The following is a 20,427-nucleotide window of genomic DNA, read 5'->3' on the forward strand; positions in this document are numbered from 1 at the left end:
ATGTTGATGATGTAGTTGGGCTGGATGTGTTGGTCTGCAATGTTTTTACTGCAGTAGGAGCTTGTAATCCGCTGGATGTTGCTGCACCACGGTAGTCCTTGCCGGGATGGATAGATGGCGCCGTTTCATAAAATATAACTATATAACTACTGGGGGCGTGCCTTTAGCGTCCTCAGTCATGTCCACCGTTCCTTTATATAAGCAGCGTGTCAGCAGGAGACGCTCCAAGACAGTCGAGCGGAGCACTCATAAAAGTAACACAGCAACACTTACAGATTTTGGAACTCAGTACACACACAAGGCGCACCGCATTATAAGGCGACCCATCCATTTTGGACAAAATTTAAGACTTTTAAGTGCGCCTTATGGTCGTGAAAATATGGTGTATATTTTGTAGGGCTGTCAAAAATAACGTGTTAACGGTGGTAACTTAATTTATTTAATTAATTACGTAAAAATGTTTTAGTGTAATTAATGCATACGCACCAGAGCAAGCACGTCTCTGTTATGACAGACTGGTCCGTCGTCATAAGCACAGTGGAGCGTCCTCACACAGTCACACAGAGCCTGTTATAGAACTTCATTCTGACCTGAACACACACAGCAGTATACTTCCAACACCATATACAGTATATATCTCCAAATCACAGACGTCTCTGGTTCGTTCAACATTTCTCACTCTCATTACAAGAACGCGAGATGCATTCAGGGACACTCTGAACATCACAAAAACGGCTTTATAATGCATGCGTGTGTGTATATAAATAAACAGGAAGATGAAGAAAAACATGAATTTGATATTCATGTCACTCACTTCGGTGAAAGTGCGTGTAGCACGGGTGGTCAAAACACCGCTATTAAAAAAAAAAGCGGAAATAGGGACAGCCGCGTTGTAATGTGGGGGAGGAAATACACAAGTAAATGATGATGATGGCTGTGTTTGCGTGAGAGATGAGGAAGAGTATCACAAGTGGATTAGACATTTTGATGAGCTTGTTGGTATTCGTGGAGACAGGGATCTGATCATTTCTGAGCCTGGTGATGTCATAATAGGCAAATTAGATGAGTGAATTTACTCCCATCACAAACTTTGAGTCATACTGATGATTTTCTCTCACTTACAGTATGCCTTTATCCGTAACCATTTTCAAGCAAAACCATTTGAAATAGTAATATCAAAACTGAATATTTTCTTGAAAAAACTCTAGCCTAAAGAGCTCATTCAGATGTACAATTTGCCACATTTAAGTATGCTGGAAATTACACAGGAAAAAATAATTTACCTTAAATTACATGATGTCTTTGAACACAACCCCTCATTGCTCATAATAACATGGTTTAAAGTGTGATTCAAATGTTCAACTACTATTAAAGAGATTTTAATACATACTGCTAATACATAGCTGCTAATACATACAAATATACAGTCAAAACGGGTATACAGTATTTCACACATAGTTGCTAATGGTGATTAATGAGGATTTATTCATATGAAAACTGTAATTAATCTGATAAATTTTTTTAAAAATGTTGTCATTTTTAAGTGCTAACTAAGTCATTCTGATTTGTGTGTGTTACAGCAACAGCTGGAGGAGGAGGCTGCGAAACCTCACGAGCCAGAGCGACCCATTTCCCCACCACCCAGCGAGGCCAAGCACCGTAGCTTGGTGCAGATAATCTATGATGAGAACAGGGTCAGTGGAATATACACCAGAGACTCAGTTTTTCCACCTAAACTCGCATGACTTTACACCAAACGTGATAAAGTGGGCTGCACTTGAGTGTGTGTGATTGCGCGCGCGCGCGCGTGTGTGTGTGTGTTTGACTGCATATACATGTGGGTATGCATGAAAGATTTCAAAAGAGTTAAGACCACAAATATCCCAAATAACTTCAACAATATGGCATCAGTAATCAGGTGTAGTGGAAATTAAAACACACTTTAGTGTCTGTTTGATTTTCTAAACTGACAAGGGCGATTCCAGTCGGGATGCCAAAGACAGACCAGTCTCTGTTTAAAAAAACTGGTAGTAGGAGGAATACAAAAAATGAAAGCAGTAGACATTTACAAGTATACTACATTGTCAATTTTTTCAGCAGGAGGAAAGGAGCTGTTTTTTCAAATATAAAACATGTCAGTGGTGCTTCATTGAGAGTTTTCCTGTGCATGACATACAAAATGAGTGTGATACTTTCTGCTATCCTCAGTCCAGAACTTACATTAGTTCAAACTAGGCCTGTCACGCGAACACATTTTGCGGGACGATAATTGTCCTACAAATTATTGGTGATAATCGATAATCGACAACATTTTTTGAGACCATTTTTTCATTAATTATATGGCACAATAATGCGAGTACATCATATCAAAAGCAATAAACTAATTTCTTAGGAGTATTTAACATTGTAATTGCAATGTCAAGCACTTTTAAATACAATTGCAGATGCAATTTTAATTACTCTATTAATGTAAGCTATTTTTATGACACCTTTATTTTATTACCACTATTAGACAGGATGTGCAACACTCTTATTTTGAAGGCCGGAAGTGTGATGGAAATGTGTTTTGACTATAGCTAATTGAGATAGCAATCGAGTGCCTCTTGAAACCGTGGCTGTTGTCCCTATTTCACACACAACTTGCACTAAGTCAGCGGCCAACCTAAAACGCTGGGCTACATTAAAAAGCACCAAAGCACAACTCACACAGCCTGAGTGACTGACGCACACACGCACGCAGCCTAGTTTAGCATGCGCCGCTAAACCAAGCAAACCCAGCAAACCCAGCAATAGGAGTAGCTTACTAACTAGTGGTGACTAGTAAGAGGATCAAAGTTTTTTCGCCGACTTAGCCGATTTTTCCGGTTGCCGCCTCAACATGTTCAGTTCAGGAGAAGGCTGAAAATGACAAATGACTGACTTTGTTTCTTTTTTTGTTATCGTTCGATTTGCACTTTTTGTGCTTATTTTCTCTCATGCAGAAAATAAAGTGCCAGACATTTTAAACAGGAAAATACTATTTAGTCTATAAAGCACAACAGGACTTTAGCTATTCAAATTATAAACTTATTAAAACCCTACGTTCAGCCTGCGTTGTATGAAACCTGGAACATACAACTAGTTGACATAATGTACACTGTCCCTACATAACCATGATAACGCTCTCAGAAGTGGTTACAAAAGTTACACCCTCTTAGCCTCCACACTCGCTGAAATCACTGCACTGATGAGTAGAAGCAGTTACAGGATATTAAGGAATGCTTAAGACTTATCTGAAAAGCTGGAGTTGCAACAGTGACTCATAGCTTACTCCATTATATACAGTATGCTGACCTTTGTAACACTTTCCACTTCCCTTTTTTCCTGCCAGGATGTATTCTGGCCTCCCGTCTGTCTCTCCCCAACTCCCTTTAGTTCTCTCTCTCTCTCTCTCTCTCTCTCTCTCTCTCTCTCTCTCTCTCTCACTCTCTCTCTCTCTCTCTCTCTCTCTCTCTCTCTCTCTCTCCCTCTCTCTATTGTATCAACCACTTTTCAACTGTTCTCAAGAATGGCGTGTTGCAGAGACACTCTAGCATTTCTGTATTTAGAATACTTAACTACTTAACACTACACTGGGCATGTTTACTTTGGACCATTACTAGTTTACTGAAATTTTGAGTCGTAGTCATAGTGGAATTCCCTTCCATAATGTAATTGAACACTTGAACTAATAGTGAAAATAGGAAGTAAAGTTTAGACTTTCAGATTTGATTGAGAAGGTAATACAGTATAACATTTGCCTTTTAAAACCTTATTATGGATAATATCTGTAATTTTAGGGGCCTCAAAAAATTGAGCCATATTGTCTTATTTGGCCAAGTTTGTTCATTCTTTCTTCAAGATAAATGATCAGTTTCTGAGAATCCTGAAAAAAAAATGTTTATAAGATCAGTTAGTCAGTATTTTGCAGGCTGCTATACATACTGTACGCCTACATCACTGACGAGCAAGAGGTATGGTATAAGTCCTATGTTCCCAAAGTGAGGTATGCCAATTGTGATGGGAGTACATGAATGAAAATGAAAAACAATTAGCGCCCAACATTCACAATTACGAGTGTGCCTGAATGCCTCAAGCCATGAGAGGAATGCAGCAGAAAGGAGACAGAGCATGAAGTTGTTCATTGTTGTGCATTATATGAACAAATAAGTAAGTGTGATGATTATTTCGTGCGTTAAGACTGTTTAATCGTAGGAGATTTCATTTATATTCCAATCCCCGCACGGCGCAGCGGTGAAAACTTGTCACTGTGAGTGGGGATTCCCGTGAAAACGAGGCTTTATCGTTGGTTGTATGTTTTGTACTTCGGACAATGCTTGATCGTGACTGTTAGACTTTCCCCTTTAATTTGGTATAAATTAATATGCAGACTTAAACCATAGCCATTGTGAGTGAACAAAAAAAGTGAAGCTCTAATTCAACCCATTCAAATGGAAGGATGCCAACATCATACTGGAATAAAAGATATATAGGATGATTACTCATCAATTTATCAGTGCTCATGTGAAACTTTAGCAAAATGTGACCATGCAAAATACACATTTTTGACGTGGAATTACTATAACAATAATTAAACAATTAATTCTGTTCACGATTTCAAGTTCACTAATTCAGATAAAGGTTTACAAATACTTTGTTTCTTGTGTGTTTGTAGGAAATTTTATATGTCGTCGTCTCAAATGCGACAAAAGTCGAGAGGGGCAAAAAAACCCCATCTACGAGCAGATTGTTTCAATTCACATGTGCCCCTGCCCTCCATGTGTGGTTTGTATGTACCACGCGCACTTTGAATTATTTCTCACCTGTTTTGTATATTTAATTAATTCAATATATAATTCTTTTTTTCTTTTTTTTTGGTCACCTGTATTTGTTGACAGCTGTAGTGTGTAAGTTTCACTGGCTAGTATGCCCACTAGTAGTTTTTTTTTAAAAACATCTTGTATTGTTTTATGAAGGCTTGCTCGGTATACTGTAGTTCTTCTGGTCTTAATCATTGCTCAATAAAATCCCATGGCTTATTTTTCCAACTACACATATACTAGTCAGTGCATCCAGTCAATAAACAAATTAAAGGCTCATAGCTCAGAAAACTTACTAATTAGTCACAGCACCAGGGAAGAAGACCAGCTCTTATTGAGCAGACAATATACAGTATGTCACAAAAGTGAGTACACCCTTCACATTTCTGCAAATATTTTATTATATCTTTTCATGGGACAACACTGAAGAAATGAAACTTTGCTACAATGTAAAGTAGTCAGTGTACAGCTTGTATAACAGTGTAAATTTACTGTTCCCTTCAAAATAACTCAATACACAGACCTTAATGTCTAAACTGCAGGCAACAAAAGTGAATACACCCCAAGTGAAAATGTCCAAATTGGGCCAAAAGTGTCAATATTTTGTGTGACCACCATTATTTTCCAGCACTGCCTTAACCCTCTTGGGCATGGAGTTCACCAGAGCTTCACAGGTTGCCACTGGAATCCTCTTCCACTCCTCCATGACGACATCACGGAGCTGGTGGATGTTAGAGACCTTGTGCTCCTTCACCTTCAGTTTGAGGATGCCCCACAGATGCTCAATAGGATTTAGGTCCGGAGACATGCTTGGCCAGTCCATCACATTCACCCTTAACTTCTTTAGCAAAGCAGTGGTTGTCTTGGAGGTGTGTTTGGGGTCGTTGTCATGTTGGAATACTGCCCTGCGGCCCAGTTTCCGAAGGGAGGGGATCATGCTCTGCTTCAGGATGTCACAGTACATGTTGGCATTCATGGTTCCCTCAATGAACTGTAGCTCCCCAGTGCCGGCAGCACTCATGGAGCCCCAGACCATGACACTCCCACCACCATGTTTGACTGTAGGTAAAACACACTCGTCTTTGTACTCCTCACCTGGTTTCCGCCACACACGCTTGACACCATCTGAACCAAATAAGTTTATCTTGGTCTCATCAGACCACAGGACATGGTTCCAGTAATCCATGTCTTTAGTCTGCTTATCTTCAGCAAACTGTTTGCGGGCTTTCTTATGCATCATCTTTAGAAGAGGCTTCTTTCTGGGATGACAGCCATGCAGACCAATTTGATGCAGAGTGCGACGTATGGTCTGAGCACTGACAGGTTGACCACCCATCCCTTCAACCTCTGCAGCAATGCTGGCAGCACTCAGGCGTCTATTTTCCAAAGACAACCTCTGGATATGACGCTGGGCACGTGCACTCAACTTCTTTGGTCGACCATGGCGAGGCCTGTTCTGAGTGGAACCTGTGATGTTAAACCGCTGTATGGTCTTGGCCACCGTGCTGCTGCTCAGTTTCAGAGTGTTGGCAATCTTCTTATAGCCTAAGCCATCTTCGTGTAGCGCAACAATTCTTTTTTTCAGATCCTCAGAGAGTTCTTTGCCATGAGGTGCCATGTTAAACTTCCAGTGACCAGTATGAGAGAGTGTGAGAGTGATAAAACCAAATTTAACACACCTGCTCCCCATTCACACCTGAGACCTTGTAACACTAATGGGTCACATGACACTGGGGAAAGAAAATGGCTAATTGGGCCCAATTTGGACATTTTCACTTAGGTGTATTCACTTTTGTTGCCTGCAGTTTAGACATTAAGGTCTGTGTATTGAGTTATTTTGAGGGGACAGTAAATTTACACTGTTATACAAGCTGTACACTGACTACTTTACATTGTAGCAAAGTTTCATTTCTTCAGTGGTGTCCCATGAAAAGATATAATAAAATATTTGCAGAAATGTGAGGGGTGTACTCACTTTTGTGACATACTGTAAATGAAATCTTCAAGATTGAACACTCTTAAATGCACATTATCATTAAACTTAAATTTTTGTTAATATAACACACACGGAAAATAAGCACCTTCTTGTCTGTCTGCTTTCTTCTGCACTGTACTCTCTGTGCTATGCAGACGTCGTTTCTGTGATGAGGCTTTCAAACGCGCTCCGTAACTCTGAGTGTTAGGCTTTCAGGCAACAATGTAGTCATGCAGTTTAATTATTTTTCACCTATGCCTTTGACAGTTTGTTGACCCATGGGGACATGTGTGGGAACCTAGGAATTAGAGGATGCCCAGTAGGATACAGTGTGGTCGTCCAAGCATTTCAAGTTTCAGGATGTTATTTGGTGTAGGTATTAGCTCAGTCTTTCCACCGAAAGACTGAAACGAACAACCACCACCACCACCACCACCACCAAGTGCAATACCAACATGTTTATACTATTTATCGCCAAATATAGACATATTCCCAACTTGGAAATAATTGTGCGCTTTTGATCTTTTATTTTTGTCTTTGGTGCTGCCTATTATGAAAAGATGCCAAATACATTTTTATTGTTCCTGGAACAGTGTGACATTAAATTCTATTCTATTCTATTCTATTCTATTCTATTCTATTCTATTCTATTCTATTCTATTCTATTCTATCATTGATGTTTCTTAAGAGATAAACACCATAGCCCTTTTAACAACCCACTCCACACCTGCTGCCTTTGCTTTCTCCACTTACTTTCGACTCCCACTAGTTCTCAATGTCTCTCTGTTGAGGGGATGTGAGTGGGTTCTTTTTTCCTGTCAGTGGAGTGATGGGCTGAGGCAAGGAACTGTGTCTCAGCTTGAGCTAAAAGCTCTAATAATAGTCAATGTATCCATCTCTATCGTTACATCCAGTCACCCAGTCGGCTGTAGTGTAGTCTAAGCGCTCAAGTGAGTGTGCTCACTGTGTTGTCATGGTGATGACAGAGGTGCAGGCAGCCGGCTAATCTAGTACTTCTGTTTGTGTTCTGGTCCAGAAAAAGGCAGAAGAGGCTCACAGGATACTGGAAGGACTTGGACCCAGGGTGGAACTGGTGAGTTGCGTTTTACATTAAATAGCGTTTTCTGCATTTTTACCTTCTTGCTCAATTTGAGTTTTATTTTCCATTTTGCATTAGTGATGGGGGATACTAAATAACTGAACTGCACCATGATATCCTGGCACAAGCTTCGGGCACTTGTAAAAATGGCTATATTGAAGTACAAGGCTATTACCCCTCTGAAAACGATCTGTTATATGGCATATTTTAAAAATAGAACAACTCTCATTTCTCACTTTGATTCAGTGATGTCACTCCTAACATTTCCCACCACATACTGTATTGTGCATCTGTCATCATCTTTATTAATCCATTTGTACATCCGTCAATCTATTCTGGTCATGCACACATGGTGACTTTTATCATTTGGTTCTGTCTGTTGGAATAGCAATTAACTAGGTTACTTCTACCAACAATTTGTAATCTGCGTCCCCTTGTGCTGTTTAAAGAACAGTTGGCAAATGAGTGAAATCACACATATGCAGTATAACTATGACAAGGTAGCAGATTGATACTCTGTGTATCTCTGTGATACTCTGTGGTGTACATGCCGCTACAGAACTGAGTATATGATGTGATTGTTCTCTCTTGTTTCAGCCACTATACAATCAGCCTTCTGATACCAAGCAGTACCATGAGAACATCAAAATGTAAGTTCACCCATGTGCATATGCCTACACACTTTTTCATGGCAAAGGTATGACAGTAATAATGCAGAAATATGGTATCCTATTGTTGGCAAGAGCTATGTTGAATTTTGACTGGGCAAGACCATCTCTTTTTTTTAATTTTTTTAAAAAAATGTAATTTCAGATTGTACTGAAAAACTAATCATGGTTTGGTCATACCTACAAAAAAATGATTAGACCACCCTTGTTTCTTCAGTTTTATTGATCCATTTTAATGCCTGGTACAACTAAAGGTACATTTGTTTGGACAAATATAATGATGATAACAAATATAGCTCATAGTGGTTTAATTTAAGAGCTGATATCTAGTAACTTCCATGGTTTTCTTTATAATAACCAAAATCAGTTAAGTTCTTACATGAAAAGCTATAGCATCGTACTGCAAAAAAAAAAAAAAAAAAAAAAAAAAAAAAAAAACTCTTATGAGCTATTTTTGCTGTCATGGTTATATTTGTCCAAACAAAGGTACCTTTAGTTCTATCAGGCATTAAAATGAACAAGAAACTGAAGAAACAAGGGTGGTCCAATCATTTTTTCCATGACTGTAGATAACAAATTCACTTTTGAGTTGAATTTCAGTGCTTCAAGCAGCATTATTAATGACCCAAATTCAAGTGACCTCAATCACAAAAATACTTAAAACTGTTCTCCCTTAAACAGAGAATCTAATGTGAGCCACGGAAATCAGGGTGCTTGTTTCTTTCTCACTACACAGTATCTACTTGGTTTGCCACGGCTGTACTTACTTTTGACACGTTTCCACAAACAAATCCACATGCTACACGTTACTTTGTCCAGTATGGGGTGAACGATCGAGCCAGTATGGATGATGTAAACCACCGATGGTCGCTCATTGGTCAAACATAATCACTGTTACAGTTATCACTGCGTACTCAGAAGAAGAGTTTTAAGATTCAGTGATAGGCAAATAGAAATGACAATATAAACACACACGCTATAATAGCTCATCCTGTCCGGCCCCGCTCTGTACACAGCTTTATAATAATTCACATTCTTCACTTGCAGCAGCGGTTTATTTTCTTGATGCCATCCGTCATCTCCCAAATAATATTTGCCTTTTAACCAATATACAGTAAAATTAAATATATTGCCAAGGTACAAGCTCAGCAGAAGTACAGTATGATCTGCTCATTAGGTAGCGCTTTAGCTTGTCTTTTTACTTGAGTAAGCAGCTTCCAATTCTGTCTGGGATATTTTTTTTATGTTTCTATTTAAATCATGCTCATTTTTTCTTTCTTGCCACACAGTTTTGTTGCGCTGTCGATATTATTCAAGGATTAAAGTAGTTGGTGTTCTTTGCAGAGTTGCTACCGTATGTTTGCTTTCTGCTGCAGTGAGGTTGAGGCGAGGTTGCATTTCATTTGTTGACACGCCATTGTGATGCTCTGTGCCTTCAACTTTAAACTTGCAAGTCAATGTTTGGAGCATACAATTCAAATAAATTCTGTTAGCATGTCTGTCTCTCACTGATGCTTCTATGCAGCTTCCTACACGTGACCTCACAGCAATTGCCCTCGTCAATTGAGGCAGGACTGTTTTGTAGTGGAAAACTAACCACCTCAAACGGTGGGTAGGGCCAAATAGAGCTGAGGCAAACAGTAGAGGCAGTGTAATGGGAATGGGGCTTTTGAGCAGGGGTCAAACACATTTGTGTCAGTCCCATAACAACCTTCCATTGCCTCTTTAACAATGACCAGTGGTTGCCACAGGACTGCTATCTATTTGTGGTAGTGGTGGGTTGGTGGTGTGGGTAGCAGTCGGGTTATATAATTAGATGAAAGCACGAACACGTAGCGCTAAATCTATTTGTGGCAGTCTGCCACAAAATGAATGAATAGGAAACACTGGTGACACTATGTCAACATTTGAATGTCCTGCAGATGAAAAGCATCATGGGTTTGATCAAGAAGCGGTGGCTGCATGAGGTCGTCCCAAATCTTAATGGGTGGACATGTTCTTTTTGGTATTAGAGTTTGACTTGTTGTGTTGGTGTGAAAATGATAGTTCTCACCTTGTACTGTACAGCGTTGACAGGAGTGACACTCCTGTCATTTCTAGGGATGTCTCGATCCAATATTTATACGGGGCTGATATCAGTAAAAAAACAAAACAAAACAATATCGGATTATTTGGGCCTGTATCTCAAATCTACAGAAAAGAGCGAGCGCCTGGCGGTGGTGAGTAATCCTGGGTTTAAATGCTACATTGAGCACCTTGAACCTCGCTGTATTATGCCTAGCTGCCACTACATTGTGGATAAAACTATACCCCAGATACTTAAAGAAGTAAATGTGAGTTTTTTTCTCATTGCTGCTGTTGCGGACTACTATTCTGTTTGAGTAATATCATTTGATCAAGCCTTTCCTAACATTTAACACTACAAATTAAATAAAAATAATAAATAATAATAGTAATAATAGTATCTATGATTTGTGTTGATATCGGATCAATATCGGCCGATATTCAGGTCTGCAATATTGGAATCGCATCGGAAGTGGAATAAGTTGTATCGGGACACACCTAGTCATTTCAATTTGCATGGTTGTAAAATGAGAGAGTGCTGCCATCTGCTGGTTACTATATGTAAGAACATACAAGATTATTGACTGACGGCTGTTATGCCAATCAAGCATCCTTCAATAGACTCGGAAGGTGGCATGCCATTAATTCAACTACCGTGTGCCAACAGTGGCACCCGTGCCTATGTTTGCCAAGATCCAGTTAAATATTGCATATATGTAGACCACATCTCTTTTATCAGCCTTTTTATTCTTACACACTTTCTTCTGAGTGATTATCTAATTATTCTCTATTGCAGTAGTTCTCAAACTTTTTACTGTCACGTACCCCTTCAGACATTTGACCTGAAGCCATGTACCCCTACTCTTACACACTTAAAAAACATAAACCTTGTTATCCGAATTAACTTGAAATATCGAACATAATAATTGCTTAATTAATTTGATTTTAATTCCGGGTCAAAAATGTGTATTTTGCATGGTCACATTTTGATAAAGTTTCATATGAGCACAGATAAATAGATAAGTAATCATCCAAATATCCTTTATTCCAGTCTGATATTGAAATCCTTCCATATGAATGGGTTGAATTTGAGCTTAACTTTTTGTCCACTCACAATGGCGATGGTTTAAGTCTGCATATTAATTTAATACCAAATCGAAGGGGAGGGTTTAACAATCACGATAAGGAAGTGACAGCTGGTTTTCACCGCTGCGCCGTGCGGGGATTGGAACACCAATATAATGAAATCTTTCAGATGAAACAATGCACAAAATGCACAAAATATTCATCAAACTTGCTTAATTGTTCATATGACGCACACAGAGTAATGAACAACTTTGCGCTCTGTCTGCTTTCTGATCCGTTCTTGGTGCACTCGTAATTGTGAGTGTTAGGCGCTAATTCTTTTTCATTTTTATTCACATACACCCTGTGACAATTGGTGTGCCCCTGGGGGTACGCACACTCCACTTTGGGAGCCTAGGCCTTGGCATATCAAACTTTTTAAGTATAGTGCCAGATTTTTATGCTTTTGCCTTGGTATTTAGAGGAGGACCACCGCAACAGTTTCTGTGCTTGTAACTGTAATGTAATGAATGTCACTATATTTATAGAAATCCATGACATCTAGCTCAATTGTCATAGTGTTTATCTTTGATTCAGCAACGGTTTGGCTCAGATTGTGTGTGTGTGTGTGTGTGTGTGGGTGTCTGGGACTGTTTGTCAGTGTTTATGTATGCTTGGGGTTAGGACTGTTTGGATTTCACTTGGGTTTATATTGCAGATAACGTGTTGGGAAATGGAGAGAAGATTATCCAGTTTATTCTGTTTATTCATTCAGCCAATAAATCTTATCACGTCGTCTTGCAGTTGTGATATAAAACTCACACCGCTCATAGTCCACTTTGTAGTCTTTTCTCCTTGCATGTGACCCTGGCGCTCAGTTAAAGTGACTAATGTAGAATAAGATTACATTAATCAGCGGAGAATGTGACCTTACAACTGACAGATTAAGTGTCAGGAATAAAACTCTGTCTTGCAGTGAAGAAAGAGACAAACTGAGCGACTGCCTAAGGAGATTACAGGCCTTGACCTTTATTTGAACAACTGTAGCTGGCTGCTTCCAACCTACACAAGTTTTATAAGTTTGCTCCCCATACTGCTCTGTCCAGATGAAAGATTTTTTCAATGCACTGGATTCATAGAGGATGTTTGTGTTCATTTTGTTTTGGTCATGTACTTATCGATTCAGTCACTGTTTACATGCACTGAAAAATGTGTGAAAACCTCTAGTTATTTTTTGCTTCTAAGCTGTCGAACCATACTTGTAGTAATGCCTGTTTTTTGGGTTTTTTTCCAACCTTCTCAGAAACCAGGCGATGAGGAAAAAACTCATCTTATACTTCAAGAGAAGAAATCATGCTCGTAAGCAGTGGGTAAGTGTAGAGAACTCAATATTTTTGACTCTCTGCTGGAACTCATCCAGTGATGGATAACTAGTGTGGAACTGGGTCAGCAGCTCCTTAAAGTAGTGAGTGGCCATTTTAAGGCGGACATAGATAAGTTTGGTTCTGGGTATGATCCATTTCACTGTACGTGCATTAACCTGAGGGATAATTGCTTCTTTTAAAAACATTTTAAAATAAAACCCTGGTCTTGCTCAGACTTGTGCTGAAGTTAAACTGAGCCAACGAGCAGTGATCAATGGGGTAGGCTATGTTGTTTGAACAGAGCCAGAGTTTTTCAATTTTCCAGGAAAAACAACTTTTTGTAAATAAATACAATCCACCCAGTAAACAAAATAGCTTAAATCGTAGGAGATATCTATCTTGGCATTTTTTTATATTTCAAGTATATTTAATGCCAGAATGAACGGTTTTCAAGTGCAACAAATACACCCAAGAGACAAGAAGCTTGGATCCTGGCATTCGACTGCTTTGTAGCTTCTTTTAGGAGTAGCTCAATATTTTGAAAAACAATCCTTTCAATGTGGCAATTAGGAACAGAAATTCTGTCAGCGCTATGACCAACTGATGGAAGCCTGGGAGAAGAAGGTGGAGCGCATTGAAAACAACCCGCGGCGCCGAGCCAAGGAGAGCAAGGTGCGGGAGTACTACGAGAAACAGTTCCCAGAGATCCGCAAGCAAAGAGAGTTGCAGGAACGAATGCAGAGGTGAGCTGGACGTTTTCAATCTGTGCATCTGCAACAGAGTTAATCACTGGACGCTGTCTGGGATTGTGGGATTGTTACATCAGTTGTGCATTTACCTCTTATGTTTTTTTGTATTATTTGTTTTTGTAGCCGTGTTGGGCAACGAGGAGGTGGATTGACCTCTTCTGCGGCTCGCAGTGAACATGAGGTCTCTGAGATCATTGACGGAATATCAGAACACGAGGTAAGATTTTCTACCAACAATGGTGTATCAATTGACTTGCAGTGTATTTAGTGTCAAATGTTCAGTCCGTAGCCTGCATGTCTTTGTCTTGTCGTAAGGGAATGTCCTGGAAGAACGAGTCTGTGAGATAATGGGAAAAAAAACCTGTTACTGAACATGTATAGTTGAGCCCTTCATACACATAGTGAATTCAAACCTTACACAACAAATAATTGAGCATTTTATAGAGAATCTGGAATTCACGTGGCAAAACTTTGAAAAATAAGTAAAATGTTGTGTACTTATGAAGAAAAGTTAACAATTACCGTACATGGATCAGACCATTTGTTTAAAACAAGTGGAGTAAATACCACTTTGTCATATCCTGCTAAAAACATATTCGAAACAGCACTCAGTGCTCAGTCAGCGCACCAATTGGAAAACACCCTTCCAATTGGCGCCTTACATTGTAGCATATAGTTAAATAAGTGTTATTAGTACACCAAGTGTAGTTGTTTTAGTAGAAGCTAATATATCTAGGTGAGAAGTTAATTTTACTATTGCGAGACTGAGAGAACCTCAGTCTCACGGTCCTCCTTTCTTGACCGTCAATCAATTTGATAGTTATTATGTCAAAAAGTAATGTTTGCAGAATGGTTTTCACTCTGTGGCAGCAATCAGTAGAGGGAACTATTAATGCAAGCCCAACTAGTTCATGGTCTGAACAGCTGCCAGTGACGTTTGTTGCGGGACCGTTTTTTTTGGTCAGTTGTGTGTACCATAAATACACTCAACGTAGACTGGTGGAAAGTGAAAGTGAGTGAGGTTTCCTATTCTAGCAATTGTAGCATGCCAAAATGTGTGTAGCTTCAACACCACAGAAGTACGGTGGAACCTCATTTTTTTTTTGTCATTAATCCGTTCCAAAAGGTCAGACGAAGTCACTGTTGATGTAGTACACTGCTGATAGGTATGTCATACAACTTCATGTTAAAAAATTCAAACTATCCCTTTAACTTTAAAGAATGGACAGTAAGCGCTGCTTTATTGTTAACTTCAGCAGGTACAATCATCATTACACACACTGGCCTGTCTCACTATCTATTATGTGTCTCTGTTAAACCATTCACCAGCAAACTGTGTTAACTAAGGAACTTACTTTACAATCCCTAGTGTCCCAACTGAAAAATAATCACAATCCATTCTTCAGAGTCAGCAATGCATGGATGCTATGTTTGGTTACTCAACTAGCTTGCAACTAGCTTGCACTGTTTGGCAAAAAATTTTTTTTGTCAAAACTCCAATCCTACAAAAACAGATGAGTACGAACATGCACATTGTTATACAGTATATCATAATTTCTCCCAGAAATAAGGATTTAACTGAGAGAAAACAAACTCAATCACACAAAGTCTTTTTAAAATATTTTTTATTTATGTAACATTACTTTATATTTTTCCTACACACATCTACAGTCTGACAGATGTGAATAGACAGCCTATGCTGTATTTCATCTTGCTGTACATGTTACTGCCCTCTCTACCAGGCAAGACTTTTAATCTGTGCCTCTGTTCCGGACTTGAGTGTTATTTCACATAGTGTGAGTTAGGTTACCAAGTAGAGAGTCAGTGGAATAGGTAACTGTGTGCAGAGTTCACATTTGATGTTTCGCATGTCTCAGACTACTGAGAGTGGTGAGGAAGCTTCACTTCCTCTCCTGTTCTCTGACCTCTTTCGCACTTTAAAACTACCATAAGGTTGCATCAGATTCATGACTTAGTCTTAATTGAGAGATTCCCTCTCGAAAATTAGGGTTCTCATTTCCAGGATGTTGTTTTGTGCTTGTGTCTTGTGCGTGGCATGTGTGAACAACAGAACACAGAGAAGCAAATGCGACAGCTAGCAGTCATCCCTCCAATGCTGTTTGATGCCGAGCAGCAACGCATCAAGTTCATCAACATGAATGGATTGATGGATGACCCCATGAAGGTGTACAAGGACCGGCAGGTCATGAACATGTGGAGCGAGCAAGAGAAGGACACTTTCAGAGAGAAGTAAGGTCAACCTTTCAGTATAGTCAGGGTGGTAAATGCAGTGCATTTATGTAGCAACTTTGTGCACCCCCTTTGTGGGAAGCACTTGACAGTATTGCATTGCGTCCCATTCACACATTCATACACTGATGGTGGAGGCTTCCATTCAAGATGGTAACCATCACATCAGGAGCAAATTGACTTTTTAGTGTCTTGCTCAAGGATACATAACTGGGTCCCTGAAGGATCTCAGGGTCAAACCAGTAACTTCAAATTACAGCCGCTATAACTCCTGAGCTGTGTTGGCCCGTAGTCCACGGATTGTCATAAATATGCCACTGAAACTCAATTGATATATGTTGGTTAAAAAAAAAATGCATATGCCCTCTAAAATTTCATATTAGCTTCCAGTGCTAGCCAAATGTTGAGTGAGCAAAACTGTACTGAATCTTCATGTATTCATAATGAAGGGTCCATTCTTTCCGGATGGCGAAAGGCTTTTGAAGCACACCAAGAAAGGAAAGTTTACATACTGTACGTTTTTGACAAAATGTATCTTTACCAGCTTATAGAGTAACAGACTACAATCAGTCTATTGTGATGTAATATTTTTCTTTTAGATGCTAAATAATATTGACTCAGTTGAGTTGTATACATGGCGCGTTACTGAAACATAAATCTTCCATTCAGTTATTCTCATTTGTTTTGCTTTGAATGCCAAGTGCTTGATTTTTCAAATATTTTCAGATTGTATTTTTTTTTCTTTCTGCTCCCACAGATTCATTCAGCACCCTAAAAACTTTGGCCTTATTGCATCTTTTCTAGAAAGAAAGGTATGGGCTTTGAGTTCAACGGAAAATTCAGTCTTCTCAGGAAATTACATTTCCAGGCAAATCACATTTCTTTCATTTTTCAGACGGTGGCGGAATGTGTACTCTTTTATTATTTGACCAAAAAGAATGAGAACTATAAGAACATAGTGCGAAGGAACTACAGAAGACGGGGGAGAAGCCAGGTATTGTCAACTTTCGTGTTTTTTCTTTCTTTTCTTAATTAATTATGTCCTCTTATAGTTCAAAGAGTGCATGATCTGTATGCTTACAAGTCAGGTGTCAGCTGTCTTGTCTTAATGACAGTAACACTTTTTAGCTGATTACATTTGTTGAGGTTGCGGTCTTCATGCTCTGGGCAAAATACCATCGTCACATGATTAAACAAGTCCGACAGAAACAACCTATGCTAATCTTTCCTCTACTTTTCTTTTGGATGTATTGCAAGACTACGCATCCTGTTGCAATTGTAGTGTTGTGTTGAAAAATTGCATTTGAGATGATGCAAAACACAGAGTTGTCTATCAGTGTGACTATGCAGTGATTCCCCCACCATTCTAATAATTCATTTAATCCCAGCCATTTTTCAAAAGACAACCCCTTTGGTACCGACCATTTTAGACTATTTTGATTGATCTTTCAAGGCACACAGAATATTGTGTTATATGGCTATATAAACATGGATTCTACCAAAAGAAAGATTAGACTCCTGTCTTACATACTCCTGTCTAGTAATCAGCCGTAGAACATAGGTAAGTTTCAGGAAAATATCAGTTGCCGACTAGAAAAGGGAGAAAACAAGGTTTTTGTGAACAGATACATTTCAAGCATACTGTAACTTTCACTTTGACACAAATATTTTTTGCTTTTGTGAAAGGTCAAATATCAAATATATAGATGAACAACACAAAAAAAAACGTTTTTTTAAAAAACCTCAAAATAACAATTTATTTACAAATATAACACCATGAACTATTTACAATTTTCACATTTGGAACTGAACTGTGTGTGCACGTGCGTGCGCTTGTGTGTGTGCTCATATGTTAAAATTTCCCTATAATGCTCTCCCACTTCCTCTTCCTGTCATGTGTTTTTCTCAGCCCTCTCCTGGTCCCTGCTGAGCTCTTATGAAATGCACTTATGCCACCGAGTGGCGGTTTTTATGTCATTAAAATTGCTCTGAAGCCGAACACATTGATGGTTAGTTGCATCATCATCTCCGTCAGCCTCTTGCGTAAAAACGTAAAAGGTAAAAGATTTATAAATACATTGTTGGGATAGGGCTTTCAGGTTTATAAAAAAATGTATAACTACGTCTTTGGTATTGAATGAGTTAAGAATGCACCCTACACCTCCCAATAAGGTCAACTTAATTTGATTTAATGTTATTTTTGTTTTCTAGAATCACGCTAGATCTCAACAAAAGTAATTTCAGGACACCTTTGATTATAGAACAGGTCTATATCTTGTTAACGAAATAGCCATTTCTTATTCACTAAATGTTATTTATACGACTGCATGTCATTTCTATCTCTACACGGTCACGTGTGTACAGTTTCTCATCTGCTATCGCGTGTGGAGGAGCAATACAAAATACAAAAATACAAGCCTTTCTATTGCTTTTTGTTACTTGTCAAATGCAACTGTGGAAAAATGATTGTCAGGCTGCCATGCTGTTTGCATGCATGTGTCAGGCCAGTCCTCCCATACCAGTCAACCCTCCCGTTTTACCCAGGAAACTTTTGTCTTTTTCCTTTCTTTCCTGGCATCCTCCCGTTTTTTCCCCCCTTTTCCTGGATTGTAACTTCCATGAAATAAACATTTTCTCTGTTACTGCCGAAGCCGTGTGGGGAAAATTCTCGGGGAAAGACCAGAATTTCCCTTATTTTCCCTCAGTCCCTCAGCTTCAAAAGTATTTCCCCTATTTACAAATGCAAATGTTGACAGCTGGAAACCTATGGGAAACACTGCTATGGTAGTCGTACGTATCCTCTTCATCTTGTTAGCGCTCTCTCTCTCTCTCTCTCTCGCTCTGTCTCTCTCTCTCTCTCTCTCTCTCTCTCACTGTCTCTGTTTCTGTCTCTCTCTGTGTCTGTCTGTCTCTCTGTCTCGCTGTCAGTCAGTGTCACACATTCACGATGCTGTGGTGATATCATTATCAAACTAATGTTGCATTAAACCGGGGCAGCAATGTCAAATACATGACATGGGGCAATGAATGTCATTATTGCAAGAATGGTGGTCAGACTACATGTCTGTATTAAACTGAACTCTCACCCGAAAAGCCCAGACAGGCAAAAGATACTGGTGAGGAAGTGGTACTGCTTGCGAGAAAAAAAAAAGTTATACATCAGAACAGTAATTCTGTGGTTTCTGAACTTTCACATCCTGTTTTGTTTTACCTTAGCTGACATTCTTACTAGTTTAGTAAAATGTACAGTGGTGTGAAAAAGTGTTTGCCCCTGTTCTTTGCCGGCCAACCATAACGACCCCAAAAGCACAGCGACGACTCATTCAAGAGGTCACAAAAGACCCCAAAACATCCAAAGAACTGCAGGCCTCACTTACCTCAGTTAAGGTTAGCGTTCATGACTCCACCATAAGAAAGACACTGGGCAAAAATGGCCTGCATGGCAGTGTACCAAGACAAAAACCACTGCTGAACAAAAAGAACATTAAGGCTCGTCTCAATTTTACCAGAAAACATCTTGATGATCCCCGAGACCTTTGGGAAGATACTCTGTGGTCTGAAGCGACAAAAGTTTAACTTTTAACTTACATATGGCGTAAAAGTAACACAGCATTTCAGAAAAAGAAAATCATAGCAACAGTAAAATATGGTGCTGGTAATGTGATGGTCTGGTGCTGTTTGGCTGCTTCAGGACGTGGAACACTTGCTGTGACAAATGGAACCATGAATTCTGCTGTCTACCAAAAAATCCTGGAAAAAGGAAAATGTTTGGTCATCTGAAACCAACTTAGGTTCTGCAGCATGACAATGATACACAATGAACACACCAACAATTCCACCTCTGAATGTCTGAAGAAAAACAAAATTAAGGCTTTGGAGTGACCTAGTCAAAGTCCTGACCTGAATCCTATTGAGATGCTGTGGCATGACCTTAAAAAGGCACTTCATGCTGGAAAATCCTCCAATGTGGCTGAATTACAACAATTCTGCAAAGATGAGTGGGCCAAAATTCCTCCACAGCGCTGTAAGAGACTCATTGCAAGTTAGCATTTGATTGTAATTGTTGCTGCTAAGGGTGGCCCAAACAGTTATTGGGTTAAAGAGGCTCACTTTTTCACACAGGGCCATGTAGGTTTGGATTTTTCTAAAATAAAAAAACAAAAAAAAAAACCTTTCATTTAAAAACTGCATTTTGTGTTCACCTGTGTTGTCATTGACTAATATTTTAAATTTGCTGATCTGACACATTTAAGTGTGAGAAACATGCAAAAAAAGCAGTCAGGAAGGGGGCAAACTCTTTTTCACATCACTGTATGTGCGTCAATGAAAGCATATTATTTGTGTGTTAGTGTTTT

The 20,427-nt window shown here is 39.2% G+C and overlaps 1 protein-coding gene across 2 annotated transcripts in view; it reads left to right on the forward strand.

Moving 5' to 3' along the window:
* The window catches only part of ncor2 (nuclear receptor corepressor 2), a 93,349-nt gene that overhangs the window by 36,345 nt on the left and 36,577 nt on the right, over window positions 1-20,427 (forward strand). For both annotated transcript variants that reach the window (XM_054774986.1, XM_054774987.1), the window contains exons 6-14: window positions 1,581-1,694; window positions 7,850-7,906; window positions 8,510-8,562; window positions 13,013-13,079; window positions 13,644-13,816; window positions 13,946-14,039; window positions 15,894-16,072; window positions 16,830-16,884; window positions 16,968-17,066. In XM_054774986.1, the coding sequence (XP_054630961.1) occupies window positions 1,581-1,694; window positions 7,850-7,906; window positions 8,510-8,562; window positions 13,013-13,079; window positions 13,644-13,816; window positions 13,946-14,039; window positions 15,894-16,072; window positions 16,830-16,884; window positions 16,968-17,066 (891 nt within the window). The remainder of the gene's footprint in view (window positions 1-1,580; window positions 1,695-7,849; window positions 7,907-8,509; window positions 8,563-13,012; window positions 13,080-13,643; window positions 13,817-13,945; window positions 14,040-15,893; window positions 16,073-16,829; window positions 16,885-16,967; window positions 17,067-20,427) is intronic.

This window comes from Dunckerocampus dactyliophorus, chromosome 4 (assembly GCF_027744805.1).
Source record: "Dunckerocampus dactyliophorus isolate RoL2022-P2 chromosome 4, RoL_Ddac_1.1, whole genome shotgun sequence".
Lineage (NCBI taxonomy): Eukaryota > Metazoa > Chordata > Actinopteri > Syngnathiformes > Syngnathidae > Dunckerocampus > Dunckerocampus dactyliophorus.